General features: G+C 44.6%; 1 protein-coding gene across 1 annotated transcript in view; it reads right to left on the bottom strand.

The window, feature by feature from the left end:
• Positions 1 to 16,240, bottom strand: part of LOC145504748 (NBPF family member NBPF19-like) — a 363,203-nt gene that overhangs the window by 34,154 nt on the left and 312,809 nt on the right. Inside the window, exons 92-106 of the mRNA XM_081486054.1 lie at positions 15,721 to 15,772; positions 14,903 to 15,078; positions 13,599 to 13,650; positions 12,500 to 12,714; positions 11,218 to 11,269; positions 10,400 to 10,575; positions 9,096 to 9,147; positions 7,997 to 8,211; positions 6,715 to 6,766; positions 5,897 to 6,072; positions 4,593 to 4,644; positions 3,494 to 3,708; positions 2,212 to 2,263; positions 1,394 to 1,569; positions 90 to 141 (exon numbers count right to left, since the gene is read on the bottom strand). Of these exons, the coding sequence (XP_081342180.1) occupies positions 90 to 141; positions 1,394 to 1,569; positions 2,212 to 2,263; positions 3,494 to 3,708; positions 4,593 to 4,644; positions 5,897 to 6,072; positions 6,715 to 6,766; positions 7,997 to 8,211; positions 9,096 to 9,147; positions 10,400 to 10,575; positions 11,218 to 11,269; positions 12,500 to 12,714; positions 13,599 to 13,650; positions 14,903 to 15,078; positions 15,721 to 15,772 (1,765 nt within the window). The remainder of the gene's footprint in view (positions 1 to 89; positions 142 to 1,393; positions 1,570 to 2,211; positions 2,264 to 3,493; positions 3,709 to 4,592; positions 4,645 to 5,896; positions 6,073 to 6,714; positions 6,767 to 7,996; positions 8,212 to 9,095; positions 9,148 to 10,399; positions 10,576 to 11,217; positions 11,270 to 12,499; positions 12,715 to 13,598; positions 13,651 to 14,902; positions 15,079 to 15,720; positions 15,773 to 16,240) is intronic.

The raw sequence follows: 16,240 nt of genomic DNA, 5'->3' as shown, positions 1-16,240 counted from the left end.
AGTTACATAGAGTACTTTCTATTTTTCTCTGGATCTGAGGTCTCCTGCTGTCACCACTGACATTCACAGCCCACAGATTTTCAAATTACCTGGGAAATGAGAGCTCTTGTCCACTCACTTGCTTGTGATCGTTTTCATTGTCTAGTAGGAAATTCAGAGACAGCAGGTCATAAGAAGCAAATCAGATCTCACACATATCTACTCAGGAAACACATATACAACAGGGACCTTAATATTCTAATTGTAAGAACATAATTCTTTAGCAAAGATATTCTAGGACACTTAAGTCGTATGAGAATTAGACTGGACTGCTTCCAGACCCATCGAGGAAATTTGCTGATTGATCTGGTATCTCTCCCAACAGCCTTCGTTCTGAGTCTGTAGAAGCACTTAAAAATGTATTTTCCACAGAGATGCTAGAAAATGAGCTGAGTTATTTTCTAGAATTATTTCTATAGTGCTGCTTGGTCCCATCAGACTATGTGGTTGTTGATGGTTTAGAGGAATTTATACTTGAGACTAGAGTGATGGGTGAATTGTGAAAGCGTTAGCCGCTCAGTAGTGGCGGTCTCTTTGTGACCGCATGGACTATAGCCCACCAGGCTCCTCTCTGTCCATTGAATTCTCCACCCAAGAATACTAGAGTGGGTGCCATTCTCTTGTCCAGAGGATCTTCATGATACAGGGATTGAACCTGGGTCTCCTGCATTGCGGGCAGATTCTTTACCATCTGAGCCACCAGGGAAGCCCAGTGAAATCTATTAACCTTCAAATCAAAAAGAATCTTTGGTGCTACACAGAAACCATGACCATTTGAAGCTGGAGGAACTGCCAGAGCCCAGCCTTACTTCATGGAAACATCCAAGCAAGGCAATGGGACAGTTGTGTCTGTCTTGGTGTCAGATACCATCTTAGCTAAGACCTGCCAACATCGAGAAAAGGGAGACTGGGGCTGAGCGCAGTAAAACACATGATGGAAATCACCTCTCCTTATAAAGAGGCAAGTCTGTCATCACTTCTGGAGAGGCCACGAACATTGACAAAAATTTAACTCATTGCGGGGAACAACACACTGGCTCCAAACGAGTTCTGACAGACACCTCCTGTGGATTTCCAGCTGAGGTGGTTGAGAGTTGTCACAAGTGCTTTGTGTCAAATGCCTGATACTGGGGTCAGGGTGACAGAGACAAGCCCGGAGCCAAAAAATGAATGAGAGCTCCCTGACCCACCTGATGTCTGTACTTAAAACTCTACCACAGAGTCTCATCCAAATCACTGTCTACAGCGCTTCCAACAGGGATGACAAACCTCAGCACCGCAGAGGTGGGGAGTACGAAGCGTACAGAGTCTACCTGGGCATATAGGTGGAGTTCTATCACAAGAAAATACTCACTGGTTACATCCCGAGCATAAGACACATCCACGTCCTCAGGTGAGAAGATGGCATTGCTCCGATAAGGCCAGAAGGAGTCTGACAGGTCAGGAAGAACTGAGTAAGTCAGGTAGTGTTCATCTAGAGAGTCCTGTGGGACTCCATTCTCTATCATCTGTGGCAGCTGTCTGTTGAACCTGGTGGGGAGGGACGGCAAAAGACTAAGCCAAGACTTATCAGAAACTGTACAGTCCTATCTGGTTTTGATGGAATGTTTGAGTGGTGAAGCCAAGGGTCTGATCCATGACAGGGAGAAAACTCTGTTTTGTGTGTGAGACACAGCGTGGTTTTACAGGGGCAGAAGAGAGAAAAAGCAGTAGGTGCTCAGTGGTCTGACCAAATAACAGGCTGATGAACAGACAGATTTCTCTGTGATGGTACAGTCACGCCTCACATACAGGGACACGGAGTAGTGGCTTTCACACTTCCACTTACATGGCATTGACATTACTATGACACACATGCCAGCATGCTAACACCAAACATATAGCAGATATGCATCTCACTCTAGAAACCACACCTGATATAAAAATTGAGTGCAAAAAAATCACTCTGACTTAGTTCACCTGGGTCGACTGACTTGGGTTTGAAACTTGACCAGTAAATAAGAAATTGGAAACAATATAAGTACCACAGTGAAAGCAGAGAACATTATGAAAAAGAATAATAGTGGTGGGCAAAACTGACGACACAATATATTCAGCACTTTCTGTCTTTCCCCGCATCAGAGGTCTGCAGAGGTTATCACTGTACAGGAGCCCACAGATATTCAAAATTACCTCGGGGCCACAACCGCTGCTCCTTTCAGGTCATCGTGACCATTCTGGTTTTCTGCAAAGAAATTAACAGAAGAGTTATGTCAGGCAAATGCCTTTCCAAAACGCCCAATCCTGTGCCTATCTTCAGAATGTGGTAACAGGCTATTGAGACAGAAATAATCCAGGAGGCCCTAGAATGAGCCTCAGAAGAAGGCACTGGGTTTCCTTCTTGAGCCATTGGACAAATTTCCTTGATATGATATGTCATCGGCAGAGTATCCTGATCCCCAGTCTGTGCAAACAGCTAAATATATCCTTTTCCCCACAGTTCCTGGGGAACAACTTAATTATATCCTCAGCCTGCTATAATACTCAGGCTTTTTTCATCTGAAATGTTGTTTATTAATGGGATAAGTGATTTCACACTGAGATTAAATGGGAGTGGAATCCACACACCATCAAGTCAAATGAATCTCAAAGCTGCAAACAGAGGCCATTCATCAGGTTGGGAAGTTCCAGGGCCCTGTCTTCCCTCAGAGCTGCTGCTGCTGCTGCTAAGTCGCTTCAGTCGTGTCCGTCTGTGCGACCTCATAGACGGCAGACCACCAGGATCCCCCGTCGCTGGGATTCTCCAGGCAAGACACTGGAGGGGGTTGCCATTTCCTTCTCAATGCATGAAAGTGAAAAGTGAAAGTGAAGTCGCACAGTCGTGTCCCCATGGACTTCGCGACCCCATGGAGCCTACCAGGCTACTCCATCCATGGGATTTTCCAGGCAAGAGTACTGGAGTGGGTTCCCATTGCCTTTTCCGTTACCTCAGAGAAACATACCAAAAAATGACAGTGCGCATTACCTTCTGCTATCAGAAACTTCGAACAAGATAAGTCCAAGGAAAAGAGAGAGGCTATGGGTTGACAGACGTGAACGAAAGTCGTGACACCTCCAAAGAAATAAACAAGACTGCAAAAAGCCTTGGACAGGTGTAGGAACGCAGGGACATTACCCAGAAATGACAATTAAAGCATTTCCTGTGAGATAAGAGGTTCATTCAAAATTAGGAAGCCTTTGTACCTCCTGTGCCACAATTGCTAAGGTTCATGTGAGTCTGGCTGGACCACCTTGGGTAGAGTGGTTTACCCCAGGGACAACCATGACAGGGAACTTAGAAAAGTTCATTCATAGAATGTCTCATTTTAAATGCAACTATAGAGTCTGGTTCAAATCAGGCTTCAGTATGGAAGCATAGGGTCTATCAAACGGGATCATTCTCCCAGAGTAGACTAACAGATATATCGAAGACTACCTGGGAGACCAGTCGAAATTTCATCCTCTTCAGCATGAGAGCAACCACAGGCTCCATCCATGGCAGACTCCACATTCTCTTCATCAAATGCAAATTTTCCATCACTGGAAGGCTGGTTGCAGGCAGAACCTTCCTGGAGAGTGGAAGGTACTGAAACACATTCATCTTGGGATTGCTGGAACACCACCTTCTTTTCAACATCCAGCAAGTTCACGCTGTGTCAGGTGGAGAAGGGATGACAGAAAATTAAGAGGATTCGACCCCAAGCTATCTGGCTGGTTTTCATGACAGGCATTGAGTTTGCTCACAGAAAGCAAAAGAGCAGTCGCCTTAAGGAGGGAAGTAACTCCTCCTGATGTGGAGTGGAGTGTGGGTGCCATGGGGTAGGAGAGAGACAGCAGGTTCTCTGGGCACTGGGCACACAACCAGCGGTTGAAGGAGGAGATGGAATTTTCCCTACATGCTAACGTCACCACCCCCAGCACACACAGAAGGCAGGGACAGTGGTTCAGACTTTTCTGCACAGATTGTATTGATCTGGATATCCTGTGTCCAAGTGAACACAGCTTTTAAGAAGTTAAAGATGTGTTTGAGTTTGGACTCTATTCCATTCAATTTTAAAATATTTCTTGGCACAAATATAGCTTCAAGATCAGTTTTTCAGAGTTGGAGAAAAAGGAGGTATAGACTAGATATTCTGCCTTCAAGAACTATTTTTTTCAATATTTTGTTGTAATATGAATATCGTTCAATTTTCCTCCCTTGAAATCAAATATTTACCAACATGCTGATGCCAAACCAGTGTAAGACCCATAGGCTCTCACCCTACTTTACCCACTCAGGAGAAAACACACGAATACAGGAACTCCCAGGTTTAGTTATTTCACCTGGGACAACTCACTGTACATTACTAAACTTGAAGGATTGAAAAACTGAAACGCACAAACTTGTGAAACATAAATAGACAACACTACTAAAGAGATACTTGCTGCTGCATGAATAGATGAAAGAGTTACATAGAGTACTTTCTATTTTTCTCTGGATCTGAGGTCTCCTGCTGTCACCACTGACATTCACAGCCCACAGATTTTCAAATTACCTGGGAAATGAGAGCTCTTGTCCACTCACTTGCTTGTGATCGTTTTCATTGTCTAGTAGGAAATTCAGAGACAGCAGGTCATAAGAAGCAAATCAGATCTCACACATATCTACTCAGGAAACACATATACAACAGGGACCTTAATATTCTAATTGTAAGAACATAATTCTTTAGCAAAGATATTCTAGGACACTTAAGTCGTATGAGAATTAGACTGGACTGCTTCCAGACCCATCGAGGAAATTTGCTGATTGATCTGGTATCTCTCCCAACAGCCTTCGTTCTGAGTCTGTAGAAGCACTTAAAAATGTATTTTCCACAGAGATGCTAGAAAATGAGCTGAGTTATTTTCTAGAATTATTTCTATAGTGCTGCTTGGTCCCATCAGACTATGTGGTTGTTGATGGTTTAGAGGAATTTATACTTGAGACTAGAGTGATGGGTGAATTGTGAAAGCGTTAGCCGCTCAGTAGTGGCGGTCTCTTTGTGACCGCATGGACTATAGCCCACCAGGCTCCTCTCTGTCCATTGAATTCTCCACCCAAGAATACTAGAGTGGGTGCCATTCTCTTGTCCAGAGGATCTTCATGATACAGGGATTGAACCTGGGTCTCCTGCATTGCGGGCAGATTCTTTACCATCTGAGCCACCAGGGAAGCCCAGTGAAATCTATTAACCTTCAAATCAAAAAGAATCTTTGGTGCTACACAGAAACCATGACCATTTGAAGCTGGAGGAACTGCCAGAGCCCAGCCTTACTTCATGGAAACATCCAAGCAAGGCAATGGGACAGTTGTGTCTGTCTTGGTGTCAGATACCATCTTAGCTAAGACCTGCCAACATCGAGAAAAGGGAGACTGGGGCTGAGCGCAGTAAAACACATGATGGAAATCACCTCTCCTTATAAAGAGGCAAGTCTGTCATCACTTCTGGAGAGGCCACGAACATTGACAAAAATTTAACTCATTGCGGGGAACAACACACTGGCTCCAAACGAGTTCTGACAGACACCTCCTGTGGATTTCCAGCTGAGGTGGTTGAGAGTTGTCACAAGTGCTTTGTGTCAAATGCCTGATACTGGGGTCAGGGTGACAGAGACAAGCCCGGAGCCAAAAAATGAATGAGAGCTCCCTGACCCACCTGATGTCTGTACTTAAAACTCTACCACAGAGTCTCATCCAAATCACTGTCTACAGCGCTTCCAACAGGGATGACAAACCTCAGCACCGCAGAGGTGGGGAGTACGAAGCGTACAGAGTCTACCTGGGCATATAGGTGGAGTTCTATCACAAGAAAATACTCACTGGTTACATCCCGAGCATAAGACACATCCACGTCCTCAGGTGAGAAGATGGCATTGCTCCGATAAGGCCAGAAGGAGTCTGACAGGTCAGGAAGAACTGAGTAAGTCAGGTAGTGTTCATCTAGAGAGTCCTGTGGGACTCCATTCTCTATCATCTGTGGCAGCTGTCTGTTGAACCTGGTGGGGAGGGACGGCAAAAGACTAAGCCAAGACTTATCAGAAACTGTACAGTCCTATCTGGTTTTGATGGAATGTTTGAGTGGTGAAGCCAAGGGTCTGATCCATGACAGGGAGAAAACTCTGTTTTGTGTGTGAGACACAGCGTGGTTTTACAGGGGCAGAAGAGAGAAAAAGCAGTAGGTGCTCAGTGGTCTGACCAAATAACAGGCTGATGAACAGACAGATTTCTCTGTGATGGTACAGTCACGCCTCACATACAGGGACACGGAGTAGTGGCTTTCACACTTCCACTTACATGGCATTGACATTACTATGACACACATGCCAGCATGCTAACACCAAACATATAGCAGATATGCATCTCACTCTAGAAACCACACCTGATATAAAAATTGAGTGCAAAAAAATCACTCTGACTTAGTTCACCTGGGTCGACTGACTTGGGTTTGAAACTTGACCAGTAAATAAGAAATTGGAAACAATATAAGTACCACAGTGAAAGCAGAGAACATTATGAAAAAGAATAATAGTGGTGGGCAAAACTGACGACACAATATATTCAGCACTTTCTGTCTTTCCCCGCATCAGAGGTCTGCAGAGGTTATCACTGTACAGGAGCCCACAGATATTCAAAATTACCTCGGGGCCACAACCGCTGCTCCTTTCAGGTCATCGTGACCATTCTGGTTTTCTGCAAAGAAATTAACAGAAGAGTTATGTCAGGCAAATGCCTTTCCAAAACGCCCAATCCTGTGCCTATCTTCAGAATGTGGTAACAGGCTATTGAGACAGAAATAATCCAGGAGGCCCTAGAATGAGCCTCAGAAGAAGGCACTGGGTTTCCTTCTTGAGCCATTGGACAAATTTCCTTGATATGATATGTCATCGGCAGAGTATCCTGATCCCCAGTCTGTGCAAACAGCTAAATATATCCTTTTCCCCACAGTTCCTGGGGAACAACTTAATTATATCCTCAGCCTGCTATAATACTCAGGCTTTTTTCATCTGAAATGTTGTTTATTAATGGGATAAGTGATTTCACACTGAGATTAAATGGGAGTGGAATCCACACACCATCAAGTCAAATGAATCTCAAAGCTGCAAACAGAGGCCATTCATCAGGTTGGGAAGTTCCAGGGCCCTGTCTTCCCTCAGAGCTGCTGCTGCTGCTGCTAAGTCGCTTCAGTCGTGTCCGTCTGTGCGACCTCATAGACGGCAGACCACCAGGATCCCCCGTCGCTGGGATTCTCCAGGCAAGACACTGGAGGGGGTTGCCATTTCCTTCTCAATGCATGAAAGTGAAAAGTGAAAGTGAAGTCGCACAGTCGTGTCCCCATGGACTTCGCGACCCCATGGAGCCTACCAGGCTACTCCATCCATGGGATTTTCCAGGCAAGAGTACTGGAGTGGGTTCCCATTGCCTTTTCCGTTACCTCAGAGAAACATACCAAAAAATGACAGTGCGCATTACCTTCTGCTATCAGAAACTTCGAACAAGATAAGTCCAAGGAAAAGAGAGAGGCTATGGGTTGACAGACGTGAACGAAAGTCGTGACACCTCCAAAGAAATAAACAAGACTGCAAAAAGCCTTGGACAGGTGTAGGAACGCAGGGACATTACCCAGAAATGACAATTAAAGCATTTCCTGTGAGATAAGAGGTTCATTCAAAATTAGGAAGCCTTTGTACCTCCTGTGCCACAATTGCTAAGGTTCATGTGAGTCTGGCTGGACCACCTTGGGTAGAGTGGTTTACCCCAGGGACAACCATGACAGGGAACTTAGAAAAGTTCATTCATAGAATGTCTCATTTTAAATGCAACTATAGAGTCTGGTTCAAATCAGGCTTCAGTATGGAAGCATAGGGTCTATCAAACGGGATCATTCTCCCAGAGTAGACTAACAGATATATCGAAGACTACCTGGGAGACCAGTCGAAATTTCATCCTCTTCAGCATGAGAGCAACCACAGGCTCCATCCATGGCAGACTCCACATTCTCTTCATCAAATGCAAATTTTCCATCACTGGAAGGCTGGTTGCAGGCAGAACCTTCCTGGAGAGTGGAAGGTACTGAAACACATTCATCTTGGGATTGCTGGAACACCACCTTCTTTTCAACATCCAGCAAGTTCACGCTGTGTCAGGTGGAGAAGGGATGACAGAAAATTAAGAGGATTCGACCCCAAGCTATCTGGCTGGTTTTCATGACAGGCATTGAGTTTGCTCACAGAAAGCAAAAGAGCAGTCGCCTTAAGGAGGGAAGTAACTCCTCCTGATGTGGAGTGGAGTGTGGGTGCCATGGGGTAGGAGAGAGACAGCAGGTTCTCTGGGCACTGGGCACACAACCAGCGGTTGAAGGAGGAGATGGAATTTTCCCTACATGCTAACGTCACCACCCCCAGCACACACAGAAGGCAGGGACAGTGGTTCAGACTTTTCTGCACAGATTGTATTGATCTGGATATCCTGTGTCCAAGTGAACACAGCTTTTAAGAAGTTAAAGATGTGTTTGAGTTTGGACTCTATTCCATTCAATTTTAAAATATTTCTTGGCACAAATATAGCTTCAAGATCAGTTTTTCAGAGTTGGAGAAAAAGGAGGTATAGACTAGATATTCTGCCTTCAAGAACTATTTTTTTCAATATTTTGTTGTAATATGAATATCGTTCGATTTTCCTCCCTTGAAATCAAATATTTACCAACATGCTGATGCCAAACCAGTGTAAGACCCATAGGCTCTCACCCTACTTTACCCACTCAGGAGAAAACACACGAATACAGGAACTCCCAGGTTTAGTTATTTCACCTGGGACAACTCACTGTACATTACTAAACTTGAAGGATTGAAAAACTGAAACGCACAAACTTGTGAAACATAAATAGACAACACTACTAAAGAGATACTTGCTGCTGCATGAATAGATGAAAGAGTTACATAGAGTACTTTCTATTTTTCTCTGGATCTGAGGTCTCCTGCTGTCACCACTGACATTCACAGCCCACAGATTTTCAAATTACCTGGGAAATGAGAGCTCTTGTCCACTCACTTGCTTGTGATCGTTTTCATTGTCTAGTAGGAAATTCAGAGACAGCAGGTCATAAGAAGCAAATCAGATCTCACACATATCTACTCAGGAAACACATATACAACAGGGACCTTAATATTCTAATTGTAAGAACATAATTCTTTAGCAAAGATATTCTAGGACACTTAAGTCGTATGAGAATTAGACTGGACTGCTTCCAGACCCATCGAGGAAATTTGCTGATTGATCTGGTATCTCTCCCAACAGCCTTCGTTCTGAGTCTGTAGAAGCACTTAAAAATGTATTTTCCACAGAGATGCTAGAAAATGAGCTGAGTTATTTTCTAGAATTATTTCTATAGTGCTGCTTGGTCCCATCAGACTATGTGGTTGTTGATGGTTTAGAGGAATTTATACTTGAGACTAGAGTGATGGGTGAATTGTGAAAGCGTTAGCCGCTCAGTAGTGGCGGTCTCTTTGTGACCGCATGGACTATAGCCCACCAGGCTCCTCTCTGTCCATTGAATTCTCCACCCAAGAATACTAGAGTGGGTGCCATTCTCTTGTCCAGAGGATCTTCATGATACAGGGATTGAACCTGGGTCTCCTGCATTGCGGGCAGATTCTTTACCATCTGAGCCACCAGGGAAGCCCAGTGAAATCTATTAACCTTCAAATCAAAAAGAATCTTTGGTGCTACACAGAAACCATGACCATTTGAAGCTGCAGGAACTGCCAGAGCCCAGCCTTACTTCATGGAAACATCCAAGCAAGGCAATGGGACAGTTGTGTCTGTCTTGGTGTCAGATACCATCTTAGCTAAGACCTGCCAACATCGAGAAAAGGGAGACTGGGGCTGAGCGCAGTAAAACACATGATGGAAATCACCTCTCCTTATAAAGAGGCAAGTCTGTCATCACTTCTGGAGAGGCCACGAACATTGACAAAAATTTAACTCATTGCGGGGAACAACACACTGGCTCCAAACGAGTTCTGACAGACACCTCCTGTGGATTTCCAGCTGAGGTGGTTGAGAGTTGTCACAAGTGCTTTGTGTCAAATGCCTGATACTGGGGTCAGGGTGACAGAGACAAGCCCGGAGCCAAAAAATGAATGAGAGCTCCCTGACCCACCTGATGTCTGTACTTAAAACTCTACCACAGAGTCTCATCCAAATCACTGTCTACAGCGCTTCCAACAGGGATGACAAACCTCAGCACCGCAGAGGTGGGGAGTACGAAGCGTACAGAGTCTACCTGGGCATATAGGTGGAGTTCTATCACAAGAAAATACTCACTGGTTACATCCCGAGCATAAGACACATCCACGTCCTCAGGTGAGAAGATGGCATTGCTCCGATAAGGCCAGAAGGAGTCTGACAGGTCAGGAAGAACTGAGTAAGTCAGGTAGTGTTCATCTAGAGAGTCCTGTGGGACTCCATTCTCTATCATCTGTGGCAGCTGTCTGTTGAACCTGGTGGGGAGGGACGGCAAAAGACTAAGCCAAGACTTATCAGAAACTGTACAGTCCTATCTGGTTTTGATGGAATGTTTGAGTGGTGAAGCCAAGGGTCTGATCCATGACAGGGAGAAAACTCTGTTTTGTGTGTGAGACACAGCGTGGTTTTACAGGGGCGGAAGAGAGAAAAAGCAGTAGGTGCTCAGTGGTCTGACCAAATAACAGGCTGATGAACAGACAGATTTCTCTGTGATGGTACAGTCACGCCTCACATACAGGGACACGGAGTAGTGGCTTTCACACTTCCACTTACATGGCATTGACATTACTATGACACACATGCCAGCATGCTAACACCAAACATATAGCAGATATGCATCTCACTCTAGAAACCACACCTGATATAAAAATTGAGTGCAAAAAAATCACTCTGACTTAGTTCACCTGGGTCGACTGACTTGGGTTTGAAACTTGACCAGTAAATAAGAAATTGGAAACAATATAAGTACCACAGTGAAAGCAGAGAACATTATGAAAAAGAATAATAGTGGTGGGCAAAACTGACGACACAATATATTCAGCACTTTCTGTCTTTCCCCGCATCAGAGGTCTGCAGAGGTTATCACTGTACAGGAGCCCACAGATATTCAAAATTACCTCGGGGCCACAACCGCTGCTCCTTTCAGGTCATCGTGACCATTCTGGTTTTCTGCAAAGAAATTAACAGAAGAGTTATGTCAGGCAAATGCCTTTCCAAAACGCCCAATCCTGTGCCTATCTTCAGAATGTGGTAACAGGCTATTGAGACAGAAATAATCCAGGAGGCCCTAGAATGAGCCTCAGAAGAAGGCACTGGGTTTCCTTCTTGAGCCATTGGACAAATTTCCTTGATATGATATGTCATCGGCAGAGTATCCTGATCCCCAGTCTGTGCAAACAGCTAAATATATCCTTTTCCCCACAGTTCCTGGGGAACAACTTAATTATATCCTCAGCCTGCTATAATACTCAGGCTTTTTTCATCTGAAATGTTGTTTATTAATGGGATAAGTGATTTCACACTGAGATTAAATGGGAGTGGAATCCACACACCATCAAGTCAAATGAATCTCAAAGCTGCAAACAGAGGCCATTCATCAGGTTGGGAAGTTCCAGGGCCCTGTCTTCCCTCAGAGCTGCTGCTGCTGCTGCTAAGTCGCTTCAGTCGTGTCCGTCTGTGCGACCTCATAGACGGCAGACCACCAGGATCCCCCGTCGCTGGGATTCTCCAGGCAAGACACTGGAGGGGGTTGCCATTTCCTTCTCAATGCATGAAAGTGAAAAGTGAAAGTGAAGTCGCACAGTCGTGTCCCCATGGACTTCGCGACCCCATGGAGCCTACCAGGCTACTCCATCCATGGGATTTTCCAGGCAAGAGTACTGGAGTGGGTTCCCATTGCCTTTTCCGTTACCTCAGAGAAACATACCAAAAAATGACAGTGCGCATTACCTTCTGCTATCAGAAACTTCGAACAAGATAAGTCCAAGGAAAAGAGAGAGGCTATGGGTTGACAGACGTGAACGAAAGTCGTGACACCTCCAAAGAAATAAACAAGACTGCAAAAAGCCTTGGACAGGTGTAGGAACGCAGGGACATTACCCAGAAATGACAATTAAAGCATTTCCTGTGAGATAAGAGGTTCATTCAAAATTAGGAAGCCTTTGTACCTCCTGTGCCACAATTGCTAAGGTTCATGTGAGTCTGGCTGGACCACCTTGGGTAGAGTGGTTTACCCCAGGGACAACCATGACAGGGAACTTAGAAAAGTTCATTCATAGAATGTCTCATTTTAAATGCAACTATAGAGTCTGGTTCAAATCAGGCTTCAGTATGGAAGCATAGGGTCTATCAAACGGGATCATTCTCCCAGAGTAGACTAACAGATATATCGAAGACTACCTGGGAGACCAGTCGAAATTTCATCCTCTTCAGCATGAGAGCAACCACAGGCTCCATCCATGGCAGACTCCACATTCTCTTCATCAAATGCAAATTTTCCATCACTGGAAGGCTGGTTGCAGGCAGAACCTTCCTGGAGAGTGGAAGGTACTGAAACACATTCATCTTGGGATTGCTGGAACACCACCTTCTTTTCAACATCCAGCAAGTTCACGCTGTGTCAGGTGGAGAAGGGATGACAGAAAATTAAGAGGATTCGACCCCAAGCTATCTGGCTGGTTTTCATGACAGGCATTGAGTTTGCTCACAGAAAGCAAAAGAGCAGTCGCCTTAAGGAGGGAAGTAACTCCTCCTGATGTGGAGTGGAGTGTGGGTGCCATGGGGTAGGAGAGAGACAGCAGGTTCTCTGGGCACTGGGCACACAACCAGCGGTTGAAGGAGGAGATGGAATTTTCCCTACATGCTAACGTCACCACCCCCAGCACACACAGAAGGCAGGGACAGTGGTTCAGACTTTTCTGCACAGATTGTATTGATCTGGATATCCTGTGTCCAAGTGAACACAGCTTTTAAGAAGTTAAAGATGTGTTTGAGTTTGGACTCTATTCCATTCAATTTTAAAATATTTCTTGGCACAAATATAGCTTCAAGATCAGTTTTTCAGAGTTGGAGAAAAAGGAGGTATAGACTAGATATTCTGCCTTCAAGAACTATTTTTTTCAATATTTTGTTGTAATATGAATATCGTTCGATTTTCCTCCCTTGAAATCAAATATTTACCAACATGCTGATGCCAAACCAGTGTAAGACCCATAGGCTCTCACCCTACTTTACCCACTCAGGAGAAAACACACGAATACAGGAACTCCCAGGTTTAGTTATTTCACCTGGGACAACTCACTGTACATTACTAAACTTGAAGGATTGAAAAACTGAAACGCACAAACTTGTGAAACATAAATAGACAACACTACTAAAGAGATACTTGCTGCTGCATGAATAGATGAAAGAGTTACATAGAGTACTTTCTATTTTTCTCTGGATCTGAGGTCTCCTGCTGTCACCACTGACATTCACAGCCCACAGATTTTCAAATTACCTGGGAAATGAGAGCTCTTGTCCACTCACTTGCTTGTGATCGTTTTCATTGTCTAGTAGGAAATTCAGAGACAGCAGGTCATAAGAAGCAAATCAGATCTCACACATATCTACTCAGGAAACACATATACAACAGGGACCTTAATATTCTAATTGTAAGAACATAATTCTTTAGCAAAGATATTCTAGGACACTTAAGTCGTATGAGAATTAGACTGGACTGCTTCCAGACCCATCGAGGAAATTTGCTGATTGATCTGGTATCTCTCCCAACAGCCTTCGTTCTGAGTCTGTAGAAGCACTTAAAAATGTATTTTCCACAGAGATGCTAGAAAATGAGCTGAGTTATTTTCTAGAATTATTTCTATAGTGCTGCTTGGTCCCATCAGACTATGTGGTTGTTGATGGTTTAGAGGAATTTATACTTGAGACTAGAGTGATGGGTGAATTGTGAAAGCGTTAGCCGCTCAGTAGTGGCGGTCTCTTTGTGACCGCATGGACTATAGCCCACCAGGCTCCTCTCTGTCCATTGAATTCTCCACCCAAGAATACTAGAGTGGGTGCCATTCTCTTGTCCAGAGGATCTTCATGATACAGGGATTGAACCTGGGTCTCCTGCATTGCGGGCAGATTCTTTACCATCTGAGCCACCAGGGAAGCCCAGTGAAATCTATTAACCTTCAAATCAAAAAGAATCTTTGGTGCTACACAGAAACCATGACCATTTGAAGCTGCAGGAACTGCCAGAGCCCAGCCTTACTTCATGGAAACATCCAAGCAAGGCAATGGGACAGTTGTGTCTGTCTTGGTGTCAGATACCATCTTAGCTAAGACCTGCCAACATCGAGAAAAGGGAGACTGGGGCTGAGCGCAGTAAAACACATGATGGAAATCACCTCTCCTTATAAAGAGGCAAGTCTGTCATCACTTCTGGAGAGGCCACGAACATTGACAAAAATTTAACTCATTGCGGGGAACAACACACTGGCTCCAAACGAGTTCTGACAGACACCTCCTGTGGATTTCCAGCTGAGGTGGTTGAGAGTTGTCACAAGTGCTTTGTGTCAAATGCCTGATACTGGGGTCAGGGTGACAGAGACAAGCCCGGAGCCAAAAAATGAATGAGAGCTCCCTGACCCACCTGATGTCTGTACTTAAAACTCTACCACAGAGTCTCATCCAAATCACTGTCTACAGCGCTTCCAACAGGGATGACAAACCTCAGCACCGCAGAGGTGGGGAGTACGAAGCGTACAGAGTCTACCTGGGCATATAGGTGGAGTTCTATCACAAGAAAATACTCACTGGTTACATCCCGAGCATAAGACACATCCACGTCCTCAGGTGAGAAGATGGCATTGCTCCGATAAGGCCAGAAGGAGTCTGACAGGTCAGGAAGAACTGAGTAAGTCAGGTAGTGTTCATCTAGAGAGTCCTGTGGGACTCCATTCTCTATCATCTGTGGCAGCTGTCTGTTGAACCTGGTGGGGAGGGACGGCAAAAGACTAAGCCAAGACTTATCAGAAACTGTACAGTCCTATCTGGTTTTGATGGAATGTTTGAGTGGTGAAGCCAAGGGTCTGATCCATGACAGGGAGAAAACTCTGTTTTGTGTGTGAGACACAGCGTGGTTTTACAGGGGCGGAAGAGAGAAAAAGCAGTAGGTGCTCAGTGGTCTGACCAAATAACAGGCTGATGAACAGACAGATTTCTCTGTGATGGTACAGTCACGCCTCACATACAGGGACACGGAGTAGTGGCTTTCACACTTCCACTTACATGGCATTGACATTACTATGACACACATGCCAGCATGCTAACACCAAACATATAGCAGATATGCATCTCACTCTAGAAACCACACCTGATATAAAAATTGAGTGCAAAAAAATCACTCTGACTTAGTTCACCTGGGTCGACTGACTTGGGTTTGAAACTTGACCAGTAAATAAGAAATTGGAAACAATATAAGTACCACAGTGAAAGCAGAGAACATTATGAAAAAGAATAATAGTGGTGGGCAAAACTGACGACACAATATATTCAGCACTTTCTGTCTTTCCCCGCATCAGAGGTCTGCAGAGGTTATCACTGTACAGGAGCCCACAGATATTCAAAATTACCTCGGGGCCACAACCGCTGCTCCTTTCAGGTCATCGTGACCATTCTGGTTTTCTGCAAAGAAATTAACAGAAGAGTTATGTCAGGCAAATGCCTTTCCAAAACGCCCAATCCTGTGCCTATCTTCAGAATGTGGTAACAGGCTATTGAGACAGAAATAATCCAGGAGGCCCTAGAATGAGCCTCAGAAGAAGGCACTGGGTTTCCTTCTTGAGCCATTGGACAAATTTCCTTGATATGATATGTCATCGGCAGAGTATCCTGATCCCCAGTCTGTGCAAACAGCTAAATATATCCTTTTCCCCACAGTTCCTGGGGAACAACTTAATTATATCCTCAGCCTGCTATAATACTCAGGCTTTTTTCATCTGAAATGTTGTTTATTAATGGGATAAGTGATTTCACACTGAGATTAAATGGGAGTGGAATCCACACACCATCAAGTCAAATGAATCTCAAAGCTGCAAACAGAGGCCATTCATCAGGTTGGGAAGTTCCAGGGCCCTGTCTTCCCTCAGAGCT

This window comes from Giraffa tippelskirchi, chromosome 5, assembly GCF_054371585.1.
Source record: "Giraffa tippelskirchi isolate mGirTip1 chromosome 5, T2T-mGirTip1v1.2.pri, whole genome shotgun sequence".
Classification (NCBI taxonomy): domain Eukaryota; kingdom Metazoa; phylum Chordata; class Mammalia; order Artiodactyla; family Giraffidae; genus Giraffa; species Giraffa tippelskirchi.
This window is presented reverse-complemented; position numbering and strand designations above follow the sequence as displayed.